This window comes from Littorina saxatilis, linkage group LG1 (assembly GCF_037325665.1).
Source record: "Littorina saxatilis isolate snail1 linkage group LG1, US_GU_Lsax_2.0, whole genome shotgun sequence".
NCBI classification, from domain to species: Eukaryota; Metazoa; Mollusca; class Gastropoda; order Littorinimorpha; family Littorinidae; genus Littorina; species Littorina saxatilis.
In genome coordinates, this window is record NC_090245.1 from 74,908,619 (window position 1) to 74,931,785 (window position 23,167).

Here is a 23,167-nt window from a genome sequence, read left to right on the forward strand (position 1 = left end):
AAATAATGGTCTAGTAAGGTTACAAACAAAAGGAAATCATTGCTTGAACATCAATTTCTGACACCCAAACAATACAACAATAAGAAAAAGTATGTGTGCTGTGTGTCTGTGTAAAGTACAAACACATAGTGACCAAACTTTGGTTCAAATGTTCTTCTAAACATGACATCGATCAAACCAATAAAATGTCATCAATTTCAATAGTACCTTATTAAATACTCTATCCATCAAGGGGATATCTTTACAAAAGAAGGATGTAGATGGACGATCATGCCACAATTTTTAAGAGTGATCTGCCTTTAAGTTTGAATAAAGCTACCGCAGGTACTCCTTTCTTCCAAATCTTTTCTCCTACACTCCAAACCATCTTTTTTACCGTCACGTGTTTCTTAGAAAAAGGCGAAAGAGATCACAAAATCACTTTCTGTGACATCAGGATACATTTGACTGAACTCAAAAGTCCAACTTGCTTCAGTAAAATCAAAAATACACAGATCAATAGAAGTGTTTATGGACACAAACACAAGTGAAAACTTTCAAATATCTTCTTTTCGTGTGTTGACTTTGCCAAAGCCCATCATTCTCTTGGTCACAGACACATGTTACAGTCCATACAAATGTACATGAGATCCCTTCCAATCTGTAACTGTTGACATTGACATAGTCCTCGTTATGCACAATCTACCCTCCTTCACAAATACTGGCCAGGACAGACCACAACATCGTACATTTTCATAAGAACAGAGGATCTGATTTTTTCAAAACGCTAAACAACCATCTGCTTAAAGAAAATGTGTACAAACTTGTGACAAATGCTCGTAGCAGCAGTTGTAATTTTTTAGCAGCAAACGATACTCACAAAGCAGAGTTTAGGATGTTCACATATTTTTGCTTTGATTTCACAGGCAATGAGGAAACTACATGTATATGCACTGTGTATTTCTGTTAGCAACTAAAACAAAACAATGCTATCAAAATGACAAAGACATAAAATATTGGTACCATACATAATTCAATGTGTTCTGTGTTTCGATCCATTCCTGACAACAAATTATATGTGGATTTATGAACTTGTTACACTTTCTTTCTTTCTTTCTTTATTTGGTGTTTAACGTCGTTTTCAACCGTTCAAGGTTATATCGCGACGGGGAAAGGGGGGGGGGGGGGGGGGGGGGGGGATGGGATAGAGCCACTTGTTAATTGTTTCTTGTTCACAAAAGTACTAATAAAAAAATTGCTCCAGGGGCTTGCAACGTAGTACAATATATGACATTACTGGGAGAATGCAAGTTTCCAGTACAAAGGACTTAACATTTCTTACATACTGCTTGACTAAAATCTTTACAAACATTAACTTTCTTTATCTTTATTTGGTGTTTAACGTCGTTTTCAACCACGAAGGTTATATCGCGACGGGGAAAGGGGGGAGATGGGATAGAGCCACTTGTCAATTGTTTCTTGTTCACAAAAGCACTAATCAAAAATTTGCTCCAGGGGCTTGCAACGTAGTACAATGTATTACCTTACTGGGAGAATGCAAGTTTCCAGTACAAAGGACTTAACATTTCTTACATACTGCTTGACTAAAAATCTTTACAAAAATTGACTTTATTCTATACAAGAAACACTTAACAAGGATAAAAAGAGAAACAGAATCCGTTAGTCGCCTCTTACGACATGCTGGGGAGCATCGGGTAAATTCTTCCCCCTAACCCGCGGGGGGCAAACAATGACTATATTCTATACAAGAAACACTTAACAAGGGTAAAAGGAGAAACAGAATCGGTTAGTCGCCTCTTACGACATGCTGGGGAGCATTGGGTAAATTCTTCGCCCTAACCCGCGGGGGGTAACTTGTTACACCTTCAACAACAAAAAAGAAAGAAAAATATAGCTTTGCTCTGACTCGTCATAACACAAAAGTAATGTCAACGATATTTACAACAAACAACTTTTAGTTACATACATATGGCATACTAAATATTCATTAACACTAAATGGATGTCTCAGAAAAATAAATGATTACAAAATTGAGTTTCTGTTCTGCAGAATTCTACCCAAGATGAAAAAAGTGATACTGAAGACTAGAGAGTGGGCAAGACATCTGTGTACATATATATACAATCAATGATGTTGGATTATATCTCAAATGATTCTGATGTAAACAGAACAACAGAAAACTGTTCAAGGCAAGCTTAAATTCACATCATTTTGATTTTTTTTAACAAATCAATGTGTGGGATTAAAAGAATACACTCAAAATTGTTTACAGCCATGACAGTTACAAGCACAAAATCTATCTTTTCAACACACTTCCACAAACGTTTTGCACTAGCATCAATAACATATATCACAAGCTACTAAGCATAAACCTGGAACAGCTTTTTAGAGTGTATGTATGAACAAAAGAGGAAACTTGCTAATTCAAAGTTTACTACTGGAGCATTGTACCAGAAGCTAACGAAAAAGCTATGGTCTGACCATATTCAAGAGTATTTTCAATATACAGGAGTTGAAATAAGAGAGCAAATAACTTGCAAGACATGAGATTTTTGCTGAAGCAAAACCACTGAAACTTGCAAATATTGTTTGCCGACTTTGTGTTTTAAAGGTACAGCCCTTCACATGTAAACAATTGGGTGGCCGAGTGGTAATGCACTTGCGTTCGGAAGCGAGTTCGACCCTGGGTCAGGGCGTTAGCAATTTTCTCCCCCCTTTCCTAACCTAGGTGGTGGGTTCAAGTGCTAGTCTTTCGGATGAGACGAAAAACCGAGGTCCCTTCGTGTACACTACATTGGGGTGTGCACGTTAAAGATCCCACGATTGACAAAAGGGTCTTTCCGTATATCCGTACCCACTCATGTGGCTCTATCTGACCAGGTTCGGATATATCTGCTCAGACTGTTCGCTTCAGTCGCTTCTGTAACGTCCATCTAACGCCTGCATTCCAGCGTGTTGATACAGTTACTACACAGTTACTACAATTCTGAGTGACCTGCTGCAGCACAGCTGGTCTCGGCTAAAAAAAACTTGGTCAACATAGGTGGGGTAGAAAGTGTTAATCAGCATAATTCATCATAAATTCCCACTCCCCACAGGAAGCAGCCAGGATGTTGATTTTGGGAATGAGTGCAAGTGGAGGGATGGTCTTACCCTGCGTAAAAGCCTGGATAGATCTGAGATGCTGAGCTGGATTGTTTACACGAGAAGGATGGTACCTTAGTATGAAGAATGTTCTTCTTCTTCTTCTGCGTTCATGGGCTGAAACTCCCACATACACACATGTTTTTTGCATGAATGGGTTTTTACCAAAGAATGTTCAAAAACATACAGTAGGTATGAACAAGCTAAGAAAAGGACAGTCTCGCGAAACATTGCAATTCCCGAAAATAGGGAGACCAATATTCACGCTTTCACCTTGTGTAGATACACAGTTCCAACGCGTCTTTTGATTTTAAATAATGACCTATGATTAAAGAGCAGACATCGGCCTCGAACTGCACCTCTATTTTGAAGAATTTAGGGGCCTTTTTCATTGAATATTTTGACTGCAAAAATCAATCACAATGAAGACTTGAAAAGTAGAGTGCAGTCTGACCAAAACATAATTTCTTAATAATTATTCATATCATTTATCTTTTCAGAGAAAATAATCTTCTTGCATAACATACCAGAGGTTTCTCTGTATAATGGATTTTCTGCTTACCATAAGCAAAATGGTAATTCTCAATAATTTTTGGAGAAGCTGTATAACTATAACATTAACAGTCATGAAATGAACCTCTGTTATATGACTCACTCTTTCCTACTTTTCTCAGGTGCCTATCAGTCTCAACACAGGAGTACTGTAAAAAAAAAAAAAAAAAGCAAGAACAAAGTTTGTAAATTAAGATACTGAAAATGACTACAATGTAACAAATCATGAAAATTTATAATAATTTTCTTATTTATTTATACTTACCAACACAATGTTATTTTAAACATATGAAAAACAGCTGTACATTTTCCTCCTCTCTCTCCCCCTTTTGATTTCATTCAGCAGCAGATAAAACTCATTGTGCTTAGACTAAAGAAGCTTCGAAAAGTACAGCAATAAGGAAAATGGCTAGTATAAGTAAAGTGATCAAACTCACAAGAAGTTACAAGCATCCATCCACAAAATCAGACAGTGCACAGAGAAGTGTTCTTACATGTGTGTGTGAAATAAGTGTATCTTGGCCACAGCCAAGAGGGTTGAAACAAACCACACCAACATTTTAACAAGCGATTCGGGCATGACAAAGAAATGCACAAACAAATCATATTAAATTATTAACCTGAACAACAGATGCTAGAACACAATTTCTATTACAAAAAAATCCAAGATTCATTTTCTTTTTTCTCACCCTGTCATAGTAATGCTCATAATTAGGAAGTGTTTACGTAGCCGCAGTGCCAACCAAAAAAGTAATGCCACAGTCAATGAAGATAACTTGTAAACTGTATATATATGACTCATAAGATTTTCCTGCTCTCACTGTTTGACTTCAAGTGCTCTGCCTCTGCACTCAGTGCTTATCTTCAAGTCGTAGCTGGCATGCCAAAAATCCCAGCATGCTTGACAAAAATCCACACATTTGTGAACGAAGAGTCAGTGCCTGATGCAAACAAGCAAGTAATCAGTGCAACGTTGTTTGACACGTAACCAAGTGAAGCAGAGCGCTGACAAGATTTTGAAAACAAGGGGATGTAAGCGCTAGGTGATTTTCGAAAATAACTTTCAGGATTTTCAGCGGTCTGGAAGAGTAAGAGCCCCTTTACCTTGGACAAGCTTTTCACAACATCTGGAGCATGTTCCACGCTTCCGATCAGGTTTATCCTGCCATTGGGATGAACAACTAACTCTGATGCATTAAGGGCTCTTACTCTACCAGACCACTGAAATCCTGACAGTTATTTCCGCAAATTGTCTATATAAACAACAGCAGGAATTAAGAGTTTAAAGTTTTCTCATGCCGGGTTTGACGATGAAAGTCATTTGTTCATTTCAATGCTTCTTATTCTACTAAGTTCACGGTTTTGGCATAACGAACACTGTCTTGCTATATTTAGAGTGCTTACTTTCCTTTATTTCTTCAACTTTGAGGAAAAACTCTGTTCTTTCTTTTGTTGTCTATGTGGATTGGATGTTGCCCCCTTTGGGAGTTTTGTTCAACCATGTGCGCTGTCCATTTCTAACAAGTTTGGTGAAGATTCAGAAAGAATTAGGACTTCCATTCCTTGACTGTGTAGCATGCCAGTTCCATTCTTCAAGATGATGAAAGTTGTTGAAATACCATGCTGTGAAAACAGTTTTTCTGCATTAGCAAATTAGATAAAAGTTGTCAGGGGTTCTCCTTTCTCAACAGCATAATCAAAATGTATCGCAGCTGGAGAAAACGAAGGCATGTGCTATCTTCTTTGCAAGGTCAGCTGAACTGCAGACAACACAAAGAGAAAATGTTTCCAAAAGATCCCTGTCTTCAGCACCCACGCAAAAGTGCTGAGGTTTTGCCATGGCAACAAACGTTCACTGTCACTGAACAGATTCACGAACTGTCACTTTCTCCATCATCTGATGGTAGATCTGGTCGTAAAGTAGAAAAAAGATAGCGAAACAAATGGACACTCTGTCTGCACCTGCCTTTTCATTTTTCCCCTCCATGACTCAAAACACCTTCAATCATGTTTCCTTTCTCATGCCCAGAAAGCAAAACTTTTGTCACCAGATGGCCACAGAGCTTGAATGTCCTCACCAACAGAACAACAACTAATCTTCACATTTAATTTGGCAACAGAACCTGGAAACTACAGCATTATTCACTCTCGCTGTCACTGTCGTCCAGTATGAGAGGCTCAATCTCCTTGATAAGCCCAGTCCGCATGGCGTGTTCGATGATGCCCAGATGGCAGAACACATACTGGTCTGGCATCTGAATGCTGAAGGCACGCTGACTTCGGATGCGTCGAACCGTGGCAGGGATGTCAACTGTGCTGATGTCCTCCAGACGCCGCAATGAAATGTCGATTGTGGCAAATGTGCCTGCACACAAAGAAACAATTGTGATCAAATGAGTATGCCTGCAATAACGCGCCCATGCAGGCACACACACACACACACACACACACACACACACACCCACACCCACACACACACCCACACACACACACACACAGTCAGTGTAAAGAAGGAGCTAAAAATGGTACATTTTGGACTTTCTCCAAGCCAAAGTAGAAAGGGCAATGTCAGTATACTAGTTTGAAAATGTGCATAATATTGAGAGTAGTAGGGAAGCTACATTGCATCCCTTTGCCAGGGGCTGTGTATGGGTGTGGCTGTTGAGAATGTTGTTTTGTGGCCATCCACTTGTACACCCAGGTTAATGGAAATCAAGTGTTAATATTTATAAATAGAATATTCTTTTCCATGCATACACCATGTTGTAAAGCCTCTACTTTTGAAATGCAGACATGAAACCTCAGATAGACTAAAAGTACAACAGAAAACTACATGTCCAGAATGATCTAGTATAGAAATTGCACTTAAACTAAAGTTACAAAATGCTATTTTCTCGAACGTGTGGCATTTTCCACAGCTTGAAATGTAGTTCCCACAGTCTGTCCGGAGGCAGATGTTCAACCATTCTCACACATAAAAACATTGTCGAGTGACTAACCTGTGCGTCCAATGCCAGCACTGCAGTGAACAATAATGGGAGGACCCAAGGGGTGTCCCGACCATGATGACCCCAGAGTCTTGGTGGCCGTCTCCTGAACGTCCCTCACGTGAAACAGGAAATCCAGGAAGCCAGTGGCGGGGGGGACCCCATAGTCTGGCCAGCTGGTAAACTGTAGGTGTGTGATTTCCCTTGATTCCCCAGTCTGGAAAGAGCATCAAATCAGACACAATGTGGATTGAGATATGCCAGGAACAACATAGAAAACAGCTGATACAAATCCACACATTATCAGGCCGAATATTTGAACAAAGAAGTCAACTGAGCAATCCTTATTTGAAAATTAAGCAGCAAAAAGTGAGAACAAGTGTCAGAGCAACATAAAAAGAGCGAGTTACTGGGGTGGGAAGCCTGCCCCTGGAAACAAACAATACTCACAAGGATACCAAGATACACCACAATCAAACAGTTACATTTCCTCAAAATTCTGCCACACCTATACAATTTACTGCTGGCAGAAAATACAACTGTGATCGTCAGCAATGCAATTTATTTATTTTCATAAAGGTGTGCTATAACTTTGTTTTCAATCTACTCTTCCTCTTTAATGCACACTGATTTAAGAACCCAATTAGGACATAATTCGTTCAGTTGCACATCCATCAAACTAAATGCCATGGAAGAAAAGAGTACAATATTTACATTTGTGTTGTGCAGAATAAGCTTCGTGACTGTGTAGTTCTTGAAAGACTGTATGGAGTTGTTATAGACAATGAATTCTTCAAACTGTTCATCTGTGTGTTCTTCGTTTGGCCAGTACTGTCCACACTTCATTCGCTGGCGTTCAATTGTTCTGCAACATAAAAGAGCACATTAAAACGCTCATTACAAATTCAACCAATATGTGAAGAAGCACATACTTTCCCTAATCTATGCAAATCTCTGAAATGACAACACAAGCACACTTCCGCTCGGAAGCGAGAGGTTGCGAGTTCGACCCTGGGTCAGGGTGTTAGCAATTTTCTCCCCCCTTTCCTAACCTAGGTGGTGGGTTCAAGTGCTAGTCTTTCGGATGAGACAAAAAAACGAGGTCACTTCGTGTACACTACATTGGGGTGTGCACGTTAAAGATCCCACGATTGACAAAAGGGTCTTTCCTTGCAAAATTGTATAGGCATAGATAAAAATGTCCACCAAAATACACGTGTGACATAGAATAATAGGCCGTGAAAAGTAGGATATGCGCCGAAATGGCTGCGATCTGCTGGCCGATGTGAATGCGTGATGTATTGTGTAACAAAATTCCATCTCACACGGTATAAATAAATCCCTGCGCCTTGAATATGTGCGCGATATAAATCGCATAAAATTAAAATAAAAAATAAAAAAAGAAATCCCTGCGCTTAGAACTGTACCCACGGAATACGCGCGATATAAGCCTCATATTGATTGATTGATTGACTTCACCATGAAACTTTTATGACGGCACTATGACAAATCCAAGTTGTTCCCTCACGATTGTCCCTTTTTCTCAAGCAAGTACCCAGTTTCAAAAATCAGATCTGCAGTGGGAGATGTTTTCCTTGAATTATAACCAAAAGTATTCACCTACTTTCAAACTTATATATGTTCCCTTATCATTTAGCATGGGAAAAATAGACGTTTTTCAGAAATATCTCTGTCAGGATTTTTAAGCAGTGTAAAAGAGTAAGAGCCCCTTTTACAAGGACAAGCTTTTAAAAACAAGCCGAAGCTTGTACCATAATCTCATTGGCTTTATCCTGCGATCATGACGAACAATATGATACCCTTTTCTTGAAAAAATATGCACACCGGAGTTACCCTTCGCCGCTGATAGCTTGCTGATCACTGGACGTGATCGCTAAGCACATGTGTTTTCATAAACAAAGGTGACCTCAAGCCAAACTCATGTGACCCCAGGGCCAGAAATCATTGCCGCAACAAATCATGAACTCTGATGAACTCGTGAATGCTGATTTCCGGAAGAAAGGGGTATCATATTGTGCACACACTGCATAACATACACATCAGAGTTAGATGTTCGTCAGGATCGCAGGATAAAGCCAATCGGAAGCGTGGTACATGCTTTGCCTCGTTTTGTAAAGCTTGTCCTTGTAAAGGGGCTGTTACTCTATCAGACAGATGAAAATCCTGACAGAGTTATTTCCGAACATGGTCTATTGTACAATTAGGAAATCGTACAGATACATCTGCTGCTTCACAGCAACAAGCAGGGCGGGGATGTAGGTCAGTCGGTAGCGCGCTGGATTTGTATCCAGTTGGCCGCTGTCAGCGTGAGTTCGTCCCCACATTCGGCGAGAGATTTATTTCTCAGAGTCAACTTTGTGTGCAGACTCTCCTCGGTGTCCGAACACCCCCGTGTGTACACGCAAGCACAAGACCAAGTGCGCACGAAAAAATCCTGTAATCCATGTCAGAGTTCGGTGGGTTATAGAAACACGAAAATACCCAGCATGCTTCCTCCGAAAGCGGCGTATGGCTGCCTAAATGGCGGGGTAAAAACGGTCATACACGTAAAAGCCGTGGGAGTTTCAGCCCATGAACGAACAAACAAACAAACAGCAACAAGCATGTTTGAAAACCACAGGTAGCTTGTGTATCAAAAACCAACCACAGGTGTTTCGGAAGATGAAATTTACTAACCTGGTTGTCATGACGATCACGAGGCACTGTTGATGCCAGACCATTTGCCAGAAGTCGACAAAAGTCTTTGGAAGAGGTCCTGCAAAAAGAATCATCAGAACATTGCTGATTCCAACAGTTTAAAAAAAATCAATTTAATTTCTGTGGTGTTTTTTTTTCTCACAAATACGTGCAAATTATAATTTCATCTCTGTGGGTGACAAAATGTTCAGACTATGATCACTGCCAAAGCAACAGTTACACTACAAGGTCTAACCTACTGAGAAGATTCAGTTTTTAACTGCATTTCCAAACAAAACCCCATCCAAAAAACAATCATAATTAACCCTTTGACAGATCATTTTAAAACAAAGAGCTGTAATACTAAGCATCAGCAGTCTCACACACAAACACATTCCGCATGCACCCTCTTACCCTGAGTACAAATGTAAGCATTCTTCTGCATGTAGCCATCAACGTAGTTTGCATTAATGTAGTCTGATGACGGGTCGCCATCGGTCAAAGGCAGAATGACACGAGAGTGGTCGTAGCACAGAACATCTGTGTAGCGATTCTTAGGCAGATTGTGTCTCGCCCTGTGAAAGATAACAAAATCAATTACCATAAGTAACAACTGCGTCATGAATTCATGCAAAATAGCTTTTTGCACTTTTGAGAAATGTCATTAAAATACAGAAAACAAATCCACATCTGCACTATTTTCTTTGCATCAAACAACTGTACACAAAGTTACTTTGTGGAGATGAGGGTAAAATTTGAATTAAGGGGCAGTTCCATCGGCACTGACTGCTCGTTCTTTTAAGACCTTGCTTTCTCAGATTTTTTAGATTTTTTACCACCACATGATTTTCTCAAACTGTTGGAGATCTTAAACGGGGAGTTTCACTGTGCTAACCTGTGTCAATCAATCAATCAATATGAGGCTTATATCGCGCATATTCTGTGGGTACAGTTCTAAGCGCAGGGATTTATTTTTAAAAAAAATTTTTTTAATGCAATTTGTATCGCGCACATATTCAAGGCGCAGGGATTTATTTATGCCGTGTGAGATGGAATTTTTTTACACAATACATCACGCATTCACATCGGCCAGCAGATCGCAGCCATTTCGGCGCATATCCTACTTTTCACGGCCCATTATTCCAAGTCACACGGGTATTTTGGTGGACATTATAAGATGTTTGGTGGCTTGTTGACAGACCAGCTTTTTTGTTGGTCCAAGGGGACCATATCGTCTTTTGTTTCATCTTTATCGACCAAGGCCGAAGGCCGCGGTTGATAAATATGAGACAAAAGGCGATATGCTCCCCGAGGACCAACAACAAAATGCTGGTCTGACGACAAGCCACCAAACATCGTTTTTGTCATCATTTTGGTTGTGCAACAAAATGCACAATAACCCACAGGGAGACGAATTTTTAGAATCCAACTACGGGCCACAAAGCATCGTCACAGTAGCTCGAGATAACACGTCAACCTTGTATGTGACGTCAAACGTAGCTTGTTGACACTTTTCTTCCAGTCTGAAAATTTACAGAGCTGCGATCATACGTGTGAGTTCAGTAAGTGTTGAGCATATTTCTTTTCTTTTTAAGTGTTTATGACTTTTCGTTGTGGATTTTGCGATTACAGAGATAAGTTGCAAATTGACCATGAGTCGCCGCAGTAATTATCAACATTGATTGGGTCTTTGAGAGTGAATGCTTACAATCATTGTCCTCGGAAACACAAATCCAAAGCCGCGATGGTTCCACACATCAAACAATCAGCCTGATTGGCTTTTACTTTGACAATCCACGTTTCACCTGAAAGCTCAAACCCATTCACCACCTCGATTTATTGCATGGGGAACATGAGATTTATTTCCCAGGTGTTTGTGAATGAAAACTCGTGAAAATGATGACAATTTTATCTATGCCTATACAATTTTGCCAGGAAAGACCCTTTTGTCAATCGTGGGATCTTTAACGTGCACACCCCAATGTTGTGTACACGAAGGGACCTCGGTTTTTCGTCTCATCCGAAAGACTAGCACTTGAACCCACCACCTAGGTTAGGAAAGGGGGGAGAAAATTGCTAACGCCCTGACCCAGGGTCGAACTCGCAACCTCTCGCTTCCGAGCGCAAGTGCGTTATCACTCGGCCACCCAGTCCACATGCCCTTCAAAATACTCTATTAGTATCAAAACCTATACAAAGTTCCATTCGAACTGTATCTTTGCGCAAACTAGACATCTTTAATTTTGTTCTTTACTCACATTCAGATAGAAAGTTTAGCATACTAAAACCACAAGCACCAACTGCCACAAAAAGTATCAATTATCCCAGATCACACAGCAAAGAAAGTATGAAAGAATCTACAATCCCAACACAAAAGTTATTAGGTCAATCAGATATCAATCAAAGAGAAATTCATTCACTACTGGTACAGGCAAAAAGCCATAAAATACTCAAACGAGCTCTAGCTACTGAATAGACAGTGAAAGAAAAGCCAGAATCATGCCTACAACCTTGAGTGATTGAAAGTGCCAGCGTGAGGCTCCATACGAATGTGAGCGTACTCGTTGAACAGTCCTTTCTTCTTCACAGTTCTCACATGTTCTACCAACTGCTCAATGGTCAGCCCCGTGCTCTCTGGCATGTGAATGGAGTCATCCAGAATATTGGACCCTGAGGATAGAGGGCGCTTTTTGCGAGGAAGCTCCTCCGACTGAACGTCCCTCTGTGAGTCGTCAAACATCGCCAATTCCGAGGTGCGCTTGCGAGATTCAGAATTACGTCGAGCGGTAGAGGATTTCCTCTTCTTATTAGCGATGACATCGTCTTTGTCTTTTTCCAGAGTCACATCGTCAGCATCTCCCTTCTCTTTCTCACGATCCTCGTGGTTGTGCTTCTCGTGCACAGTGTCTTTGGAGCTCTCGGAGTCAAGGTCACTGATGTGGGGGTCAGTGTCGCTGGAGTAGGACTGGGTGACGGAGCTACACGACCCCCTACTGACGTTGGAGACCTTGGGGGTGATGAAGTAGGAGTCCATGTCTGGCTGCAAACCTGAGGCCACCTGGCGACACAGCTGAAGCCACACTGGGTGCACAGAGGCCTGGTTGCCGCCTAGCGCCTTGGGCAGAAACTCTCTGGGCACGTACTGGCTCAGCTCGTTCAGGTTAACAGTGTACACCTGGAGAAAAAAATTGCTATAGTTTCATGTACTACAGGTGTGTTTATGAGCACTACATATTCAAGTTTTGTGAACAACTGAAAGAATGTCAGAGTGTGTGTGTTAGTATGTGTGTGTTTTAAGTGTGTGTGTGTGTGTTCGTGCGTGTGGACCAAGCAAGATATTTGGAGACCACAAATGAAATCTGAAGACATTTTAAACAAAACGCACACAGACATCGACAACTATCTCCAGCATTAAGTCACAGGCAAGGCTAATCACATGAGCATTCAAATGGAAATTCTGCTATTCTGCTATATATAGCTGCCCTATATCCATTAATTAACAGTATAATAAACAAAGTTTTTCAGCTAATGTACTATCTAAACCACTAAGTACTCACAGATTCCGAGTCTACATTTCAAAACAATTTCTGCAGACTTTCATACCAGTAAATGTATATATTGGTAATTCATTTCAACAATCCAGAAGTAAAATCAGTCAGACTTACTCTGTCTCTCAGTTTTTCTTTGACAAAGAGGCGCAGGATTTTAAAAGGTGCTTTGAACCACAGTGGCGCAGTTACTATAAGAACTCTCTTTAGTCGCGCCGGATATGCTCCCTGGAAGAGAACATCAAATTATGATACTAACAATAAGAAGCCCAATCATAAACAGAAACACAATGTAAAAACGAAGGAGAAGAAACAACCGCTACAGCAGCATGGGAACTTTTCAGTGTAACTGTATCAATTATGTAGTCTAGCTGATACGTGACAACCCTAGAACTTGGTTACTAGTTAATTTCAAACGTTTCTTTCCTGCTCAGGATTAATCCTCTTAGTTAGCTGCTGCTGGCCGGTTTCAACAGATTAAGGAAGAAGAAAAAAGAAGAGTGAGGAAAGTTGCTGAAGTGTTGCATTACATCATATGCACGTCAAATGACAACTCCACTGCACTTGCAAAGTCTACACAAACTCTCAGAAATCACAAACTTTCATTACACACGCACGCACGCACACACACACACACAAACACACATCACACATATAAACAAACTCTCTCTCTCCTTCCCTCTATTCAAACCTGTTTACCCTAAACCCGAGGCAAGAGTACTTTCCCAAAAAGTTGAGTGTATTTTTCAAAAAGTTGGTGTACTTTGCAAGCAAAGCCATATGGGCTGGGGAAAATGTATGCGTGGGTGCAATCGTGTTTGTGTAAGAATAGCATGTCTTGTGAACACCTTCAGAATTACAGGGATAAAACGACGGGCGCAGTGGCGTGGTGGTAAGACGTCGGCCTCCTAATCGGGAGGTCTTGAGTTCGAATCCCGGTCACTGCCGCCTGGTGGGTTCAGAGTGGAGATTTTTCCGATCTCCCAGGTCAACTTATGTGCAGACCTGCTAGTGACTTAACCCCCTTCGTGTGTACACGCAAGCACAAGACCAAGTGCGCACGGAAAAGATCCTGTAATCCATGTCAGAGTTCGGTGGGTTATAGAAACACGAAAATACCCAGCATACCTCCCCCGAAATCGGCGTATGCTGCCTGAATGGCGGGATAAAAACGGTCATACACGTACAACTCCACTTGTGCTTAAAACATGAGTGAACGTGGGAGTCTAAGCCCATGAACGAAGAAGAAGAAGAAGAAGACAGGGATAAAACTATTTTATTTACCTGTCAGTTTATAGCATTATAACCAGTGTCTTCCAATCAGATTGATAATGAAAAGATGAAGTTCGTGAAATAACATCTGCGGTTGACAGTGGCAAGTTCATTTTTACAATCATCTCAGAAAACATTGCTTCAGCGCGGACTACAGCCTTTTCTTCTGGCAGGATTTGCTTTGCATGAATGAACTTCATAATTCCTTGACAGCTTTCAGCGGATTTCTTTGCAGCAACCTTGTCCAGGTGAGTTTTGGAACTGCAGTGTCGTTCGATGTCATATTTCCCAGCATGGGCAATGGAGAAATCTGATTTACAATACTTGCAGTGTGCATGACTTTTTCTCATAGTAGACTCCACAATTCCTGGCTCTTTCTTATATTTCTCCAAGAAAATCTGCTGCTTCTGCTGTTTAGACTTGGTACAGTCATCCGAAACTGGCACATTTTCCCGCTTCATTTTGACACGATTGTCCAGACGATCGCACGTGCCAACAACTGAACAAGGTTTCCACAGCTGAAGACTCGCTGTCATGGTTATCTCCCTTCGACCAAAACCGGTATCAGTTGTACCATTCCGTAATCAGCACACCAACACTGGAAAACGTATTCTAGACTTTTTCTTAGGCGTATTTTGTGCGTGTGTCGCGTATTTGCGTACCGATAATAATTTGGCGTACAAAATACGCCCAAATCGTACTGGTAAACAGGTCTGCTCTATTTCTTTCTCTCTCGCTCTCTCTTCCAAAATCTCACCTTCAGAAGTGAAAGAATCTTGATGCTAAGATCGTAATCAAAGTTAGCGTATTTCGAATCTGTCATATCATAGACGAACACCAATCCATTGCGCTGAGTATCATAACTGCAAAAAATTGAAAGTGCAAGCTTATTTACCACTTCTGATTCAGCACACAACTGCTGCTAAAATCAACTTATGAGCAAAAGCAAAACTGTACAGCCGCACCAGACTTGCCAATCAGTACCCCACCCTTTAAAAAAAAAAAAATTATTTGAACGTTTGAATCTCACAGCTTCATCACATCCATTTTCTATTAACATTTATTCCCTTATCATTATCAATATCAACCAAAGGAGTGTACAAAATGTTGCTCAATCTGTTAAAGATGTCTCTGTTCTTCCAAAACATTTTCAACAAAGACATTCTGATACTGGTTTCTAACATTTTACAATCAAACCTGCCTTGTTGACCATTTCTCCATTACGACAACCTGCCCATTATGACCTCCCCGCGAGGTTTTGTTCTCAATGATTCACCTTTTTGTAGGGACCACCTGTCTATATAACAAACACTTTCGGTCAGTCGTAATAGACAGGTTTGACTGTATTTGCTTGCTATTCTTCTTGAAACTTTCCTACCACTTACTATCACAAGCACAAAGAGATTACTTTAAAGTGCACATTTAACCACAAGTTCACCTTTCAAGCGCTGCATCTAACTGGTAAATTAAGCCTTTCAAGACAATCTGGTGCGTGGTCTGTGGAGGGTGGTGAAGACGTGCTATAAACAAAGCAAGCGCTGCTCCGGATCTGTCGCGCCCAGGCTGGAAACACACACACACAAACCCACACACACACACAAACCCACACACACACAAACCCACACACACACATACATACACACACACACACAAACCCACACACACACACAGAGGGTGGCTGGTTAGCAAAAGAAAAACGGGCGTTGTCAATTTAACATTTTCACAAAAATTACGATTCTTTGAGAAGGAAATAAAAAAGAAAAGAATAAATGATCCTTGAGAATTTTATGCAGCATATTCTATCTGCAATCTTTCTACTTCCTGTTTTTTCAAGAGCAATAAAACATAGTTCTCGTAATTTCTACTGAAGCTGAGCCTATCCTGAACAAGTGTTATTTGTACATTAATTATGTCATCATTTGATTTCAAATCCATGCATAGACACACAAGTGATGCACACACACCCACACCACCCTCATATATATAAAAAGGAAGCAAAACAAACATAATATTTAAATACAAACAACTTACCAGAACCGTGAACTTTTCTGTGTTTATCTCACGCTGAAGTTGTCTGTCTGATGGATCTACAAACTGCAGGTCTTCCCTTTCTCTGGTTGCCTGTAGATGTGATTTAAAACACAATTTATACATATTTGTATACATGTACGCGTGAAGTTTCATGAGGATCTGCCCAGTAGTTTTTCGGGAATCACCCTACACACACGCATGCCACCACATGCATGCACACACACGCATGCCACCACCCTCGTCTAAATTCCCGGTCCATGTTAAACCATATCGTGCAAACTTGACTAAATGTAAAAAAGACAGGTGTGCTCACCTCATGTGCAAAGAACAATTCACAAGCTCTCTTCAGGTCAAACTTCCTGGCCATCAAAAACTTGATGGCGGTGTTCCATAGTACTGGGGCTCTGTGCTGCTTCACTCGCTCATTGTTCACTGCCTCCAAAAACTGCTGGACCACCTGCACAACAAACAAGACAACAAAACCGCGTTGCTTTCCAGAATAAAATCACAATTATATTTTATATTACGTCCACAGAAGCTGATTTTCAGGATTTCTTGAGTGCAAGCTAATTTTCAGGTAAAAGAACTCATGAAGTCCTTTTTCAAATCCAATACACCACAGTTGAGAAACAACATCAGACAATGTTACTATCTTTGCAGAGAAAGTTTCCTAACTTCCCTGTTTGAATAGTGTGATCTGCAACGTGAGTTGACCTAAATTGGTACCTGTAATCCTAGGGTCTGAAAGTGATGGACCATTGGCCCATCCCACACCCAACTTGTAGGTAAACTTACAGCTCAAATACACAAAAAGCCAGAGCACATCTAAACACAGCATTCACAGACTGCTTTTAAATGTATAATCTTTCTTTATTTGGTGTTTAACGTCGTTTTCAACCACGAAGGTTATATCGCGACGGGGAAAGGGGGGGAGATGGGATAGAGCCACTTGTCAATTGTTTCTTGTTCACAAAAGCACTAATCAAAAATTTGCTCCAGGGGCTTGCAACGTAGTACAATATATTACCTTACTGGGAGAATGCAAGTTTCCAGTACAAAGGACTTAACATTTCTTACATACTGCTTGACTAAAATCTTTACAAAAATTGACTATATTCTATACAAGAAACACTTAACAAGGGTAAAAGGAGAAACAGAATCCGTTAGTCGCCTCTTACGACATGCTGGGGAGCATCGGGTAAATTCTTACCCCTAACCCGCGGGGGGGGGTTTAAATGTATAAAGACTTCATATAATAATAACCATACACATAGGCAAAATAACACGCATCAGTTTGTAACAAGTTTGTGAAATGATGTATGAAGAAGGCCATACTGCTCTCTGATTTATGCACCAGATACACAATTTAGGCAGTCAGTGTCTGACTCATGATACGATACTCCAGTTTTCAAGAGCTCTGTAATTCTAGCTATCCACAATTGACTAATTACATTACCTTGACCCTTGCAAAATCAGCATTATTTTCCTTCACCGGTCTTGGCTACTTCAACTGCCCTACTTCTTGAATTCAGTGGCAGGTTGATAGTATTGTACTTCTATCAGCAATATCTTCATTGTAATACCAAATGAATAATTTAATACTGCTCAGGAATCTTTACTCTGTGTGCCTAGGTATATATATATTTATGTATGTTTGAGTGTGTCACTGCATGTGCGTGTTTGTCTGATTTATATAACATTAACAGGCAAAGTTAATTAGAAGGGCTGTGATTGATGTAGTATTAGGTAAATAACACAGAAACTATCAATATCAGCATCAATTCAGCAAAGCTATCTCTCATGAAAAATCACCTCTTTCTGAAGTTCCACCCCCTATTGACTGAATGCCTATTGGCCGAACCCTACTGACCGAATACATACTTAACAAATAATTTTGTCATCATTTTTATGAGTTTTCATTCACAAACACCTGGGAAATAAATCTCATGTTCCCCATGCAATAAATCGAGGTGGTGAATGGGTTTGAGCTTTCAGGTGAAATGTGGATTGTCAAAGTAAAAGCCGATCAGGCTGATTGTTTGATGGGTGGAACCATCGCGGCTTTCGATTTGTGTTTCCGAGGACAACGATTGTAAGCATTCACTCTCAAAGACCCAATCAATGTTGATAATTACTGCGGCGACTCATGGTCAATTTGCAACTTATCTCTGTAATCGCAAAATCCACAACGAAAAGTCATAAACACTTAAAAAGAAAAGAAATATGCTCAACACTTACTGAACTCACACGTATGATCGCAGCTCTGTAAATTTTCAGACTGGAAGAAAAGCGTCAACAAGCTACGTTTGACGTCACATCCAAGGTTGACGTGTTATCTCGAGCTACTGTGACGATGCTTTGTGGCCCGGAGTTGGATTCTAAAAATTCGTCTCCCTGTGGGTTATTGTGCATTTTGTTGCACAACCAAAATGATGACAAAAACGATGTTTGGTGGCTTGTCGTCAGACCAGCATTTTGTTGTTGGTCCTCGGGGAGCATATCGCCTTTTGTCTCATATTTATCAACCACGGCCTTCGGCCTTGGTCGATAAAGATGAAACAAAAGACGATATGGTCCCCTTGGACCAACAAAAAAGCTGGTCTGTCAACAAGCCACCAAACATCTTATAATGTTTGCGGGCAACATTTATAATAACTCTCTCAGCTTTTCTTTCCTTCCTCTCTTTTCTGAAGGGCTGCTTTTACTATAAGGCTAGAAAACACTGGTGTCTATATCAAAATTCAAATATATATATATGTCACTTTATGTGTGAGGAAAAATTCCTTCTCACAGACTGTATACAAACCTGTTCAATATATTGGTCAGGAATCTGTCAAGGTGTCCAAATGCAAAAATCCTGTTCTGGATACTTTTATTACTTTGTATTTTATTCTGTTATTTATTATATGACTACAATATAAACAATACAGTTATGAAGTATTCCTCGTGCAGATTCTATCCATACCAAATTTATGTCTGTTAGTCATCTGGATGCTGAGAAAATTGACTTTTTCAAGAAAAAAAGCACCTTTTTGGGCACACAAGGCGTTACGCGAAACGCATGGTACATTGAATAACCAAGTTACTGATAAGGGTATCATCTCAATCTAATTTTTAATAGATCCAGAAATGGATGGAGAAACATGTTAGATTAATGAAAGTTTGATCTGAACATAGGTTTTGGATTTTGAGCGTTTTTTTTAGCTGGTCTGTATGTTACATTTGGTGTAAATAATCATGAAACAAGAGGCGAAGCCATCAAGGCTCACGTAAGAAATCGACAAACAGTAACACAAACTCAATCACTCCATCACACACACACACACACACACACACACAGAAAGAGCATAGGTGAAACTGTGCAAGAAAGCGAGACACTAGATCTAGATCTGTCTGTCTGCATGTAGCCTACTTACAAGGACACGACTGCCAACTAGTCTCGGCGCGCTCAAAATAATAATGACCGAGACTTTCAGTACTTCCTTCGCGTGACGTCTAACCCTCTTACGTCATAATGTGACGTCAATGTAATGTGACGTCTTCAAATGTTAGAGTTTCTACCACAGACATACACACGCACATACCCACGCACGCACGCACAGACAGACAAAGTTACGATCGCATAGGCTACACTTACGTGAGCCAAAAAGGGAAACTATCTTAAGGCCCCCCCCAAAAAAAGGTCTGTTTACGGTAACATAGGGTGAAAAAATAGGGTCGGTAGGTCGGCTTTTTTTTTCTTTTGTTTTTTCCTCCCCTCTCTATGATGTTTCACAGTTCATTTCTTCTCATCAATCCCTGTTTTTGCCTGTTGAAAAACGTTAATGATACTAAAACTCGCTGGATAGGTACTGATAATTTTCACCCCATCCTTTTCATGACAACATTTATCAAGCTTTACAGCTAGCGGGTGACGAACACCACTGCGTGCATCCATTTTGAAAGGAAGTAACACGAGTGACGACCCTTTACTCCTAACAGTACTTTGAGCTTACCTCCCTTCTGTCTATTTTGGATGCGGTTTTTTTTCTTTTTCTCAGACGATCCAAAAAAAAGATTAGGGTCGGGCCTAAAAACTAGGGTCGGTCGGGTTACCGTAAACAGACATTTTTTTTTTTGGCCTAAAAAAATGTTTCTGGTCAAACTTACTTAATTGTCACAGTCTTTAAATAATGCCATAATGCACAAAAGTGTGTGTTTTCTTATACCTCAGACACCTGGTAGTTAAACTATGGTCACAGGATTCCTAGTGCTTGCACCTGTTGGCTTGTAGAGAGACTTAAGTGAGGCCTTCTGACAAGGGTGTAAATGTAACGTACATCCTGAGAATACTTGAAAATGACAATGAATTTGTTTTAGAGACAGAAGATAACTTATCAGTGCTTAAGAACAACCAGCAAGACCAAACCTTTGTTTCAACATGAAAACAAGCACACTGAATGACAAAATTTACCTCAGAAGGACCACTGTTGGGACATTTTGGTGTAAATGTAACATACATCACCTTGTTTTTTTACTGAGACCATATGCAGCACATAATAATGCTAAAAACAGCACATAACAGTCTGTTGAGGGTTTATGAGCTAAATGAAAGAGAAATTACCCTTCAAATGGACCTGCAGATCTTCGGAGCCTTCTGTATGTTACTTTACACCATCCTTTTGTGTAGAGATACATGTACACACAACCAAAAAGGCACAACCATTAATTTAACCCTTTATTTTGACTTGAGACAGGTAGCTTAGAACAAACAAGTTAGAAATACTGTTTAACTGATTTGAGCATAGCCCATTAAATGTAAATTCAGTATCTTGTACTTGCTGTTTGGTGTAAAGTAACGTACAGATCATGGGTAAAATTAACATTTGGTACCGTAGTGGAGTACCAACCTGACTATTCTATCGTGAAAAGGATTTGTTATGATTTCTTGTTTGTAACTCAAAAAACTGCAGACCAAAATAGTGTAAAAATATTTAAAGAGGGTGATTTGATAATAATTTCAACACCGCTGACCGTGCTTTTTTCAAATGAAGTAATACCCTGATGATTGAGGTTAAGGTTTGCAAAACAAATGACATGAAAATTTACTGGAACCTTTTCTGCACTTCTATAGAGAATTTCATTGTTTTAAAAACAGTGTAAATAGGTAAATGTTGAATTGTATCTTTGATTCTGGGCTTTGGTGTAAAGTAACTAACGGATAAACGATTTTGCTTATATTGAGACAGGAGAAACTTTTTTCAAGTGTTGCTTTAGTACAGATCAACTCTACATTCAGCCATCAAGCCATTGGATAGTGAAACAGTTGCCTAAAGCTGAACCTAAGAAAATGACAGCACCTTGAAATTATGTTATGGTGTAAATGTAACATAGTCATTTGTGCTTTATCTGCAAATATTTGATAAACCGAACACTTGACTGGAAAATAAAATGCTGCAATTGAAGGACAGGAATACCGAGATGTTTATTCATGTAAATTTAAGGAGGTTTAAACAAGTCTAAAAAGTATAACACTTTTTAGACTCCTTGACAGATTCTTGGCCATATTCATCATTCACACCTTTGGCATGCCATGTTGAACCTCTCCTGATTATTACAGAAATTCAAGCTCCTCTTGATAATGATTTGTCAGAAATACAGTCAGCAGTGTTAACATATGAAGGTAAACTGTAACTTTTGGCGATGTTAGAGTTGATCCACCCACGCACCCGTTTTTATAACCAACCACTCCTCGCCTAAAAAATGAAGATAGTTCTATAAACGTGCCCACAAGTAAGTTCCCGGAAATCCCTCTCTCTCTATATATATATATATATCTCTCTCTCCAACAAGGATCTGCCGGACCGGATCTTCCGCTACTCTCGTCGTCGTACTTCTTCATGCTCATTATTTTCATCGCGATACAAACCCCACAAACCCTGCCTCTGGCTCTTGAAATAGATTCCAGACACATTCACCAGGTGACCAAATTATGAGTAGACGCTGTTGAACCAGACCCAACACTGATATTAGCAACACTCAATCTGTGAAATCAATTGTTTTATCAATGACAGCTTCGAACAGACATTAGCCAAAGAGAAAAAGGGGATATATCTACCGTTTCTTCTTCTTCGCTCAGGCGAGTGGCCATAGCTCCGAGCGGAAATGAGTTCTTGAAGACAGACCCACTAAAGATATACTGGACTTGGTTATGGAACCGAGAATACGAAAGTGCAAACGTTTATTTTGAAAGTTCGTCGAGAAGAACCGATGCGGAAGAAAGGTATATGCCACAAAATACTTAAGATCACAGTTTTCAAACGTTAACACACGCACACGTTGCGATGATAACCTAAAAAGGTTCCTGCAATGTATTGATCCTGATCCTGACACACACACACCCACACCGTGAACTGACATGGAGCGTATCACTACCACCCCTCTCTCTCTCTCTCTTTCTCTCTCTCTTTCTCCCTCTCTCTCACTAAGAGTGTGGAAGAAACCACCAGGTATCATGCGACAAGGAGCCCAGGGGAGAATTGATCGGGGGGAGGAAGTTTTAACCATCGGTTTAGTCACAAAAGTTACTTGGTTTGGTTATAGTTTAGTTTAGTTTAGTTTGTGGGGACAAATGCAGTACGCCGTGAACCCAATAAATTGTCCCATCGATATTTTCAACATTTTATGTTATTTAGGCCTGCATAACTTGTTCAGGATATATAATTTATATTCGTCAAAATTGAATTTCATTTTTAAAATGTGAATATCTTCATCCAACCGATTTGTGAAGGAGTTAATGTTTTGTGTTTTTTTTTTTTTTTTTTTTTTTAACAGATGTGGCAAGAGCATTCCAAAGAAGGGCAGTTCTGCATTTTTTACCATCAAATTGGTTTTTACTATGCTCAATAAAAATCGTATTAATATCATATCTGGTCTTGTCAGTACAGTAAAACTGAA

At 40.0% G+C, this 23,167-nt stretch overlaps 1 protein-coding gene across 1 annotated transcript; it reads right to left on the reverse strand.

Annotated features, from left to right (window-relative positions):
• Positions 1 to 1,363: 1,363 nt before the first annotated feature.
• LOC138979079 (tyrosine-protein phosphatase non-receptor type 9-like) lies at positions 1,364 to 22,388 on the reverse strand. Its single transcript, XM_070351894.1, has 12 exons — positions 22,329 to 22,388; positions 16,545 to 16,688; positions 16,232 to 16,321; positions 15,639 to 15,763; positions 14,958 to 15,063; positions 13,046 to 13,156; positions 11,891 to 12,555; positions 9,795 to 9,955; positions 9,381 to 9,459; positions 7,398 to 7,548; positions 6,696 to 6,900; positions 1,364 to 6,061 (listed from the first exon to the last, which is right to left on the reverse strand). The coding sequence occupies exons 1-12, from the start codon at positions 22,359 to 22,361 to the stop codon at positions 5,835 to 5,837; spliced, it is 2,097 nt and encodes a 698-aa protein (XP_070207995.1). The 5' UTR covers positions 22,362 to 22,388; the 3' UTR covers positions 1,364 to 5,834.
• Positions 22,389 to 23,167: the final 779 nt, after the last annotated feature.

What these genes read in the sequence shown, in the direction of transcription:
- LOC138979079 (XM_070351894.1), bottom strand. Translation starts at nt 22,361, where the DNA reads ATGGCCACTCGCCTGAGCGAAGAAGAAGAAACG. An exon ending in TTAGATGCAGCGCTTGAAAG is followed by an intron (nt 15,064 to 15,638) that starts GTGAACTTGTGG and finishes AATTTTTTGCAG; the next exon opens with TTATGATACTCAGCGCAATG. An exon ending in TTATTCTGCACAACACAAAT is followed by an intron (nt 6,901 to 7,397) that starts GTAAATATTGTA and finishes TGCTCTTTCCAG; the next exon opens with ACTGGGGAATCAAGGGAAAT.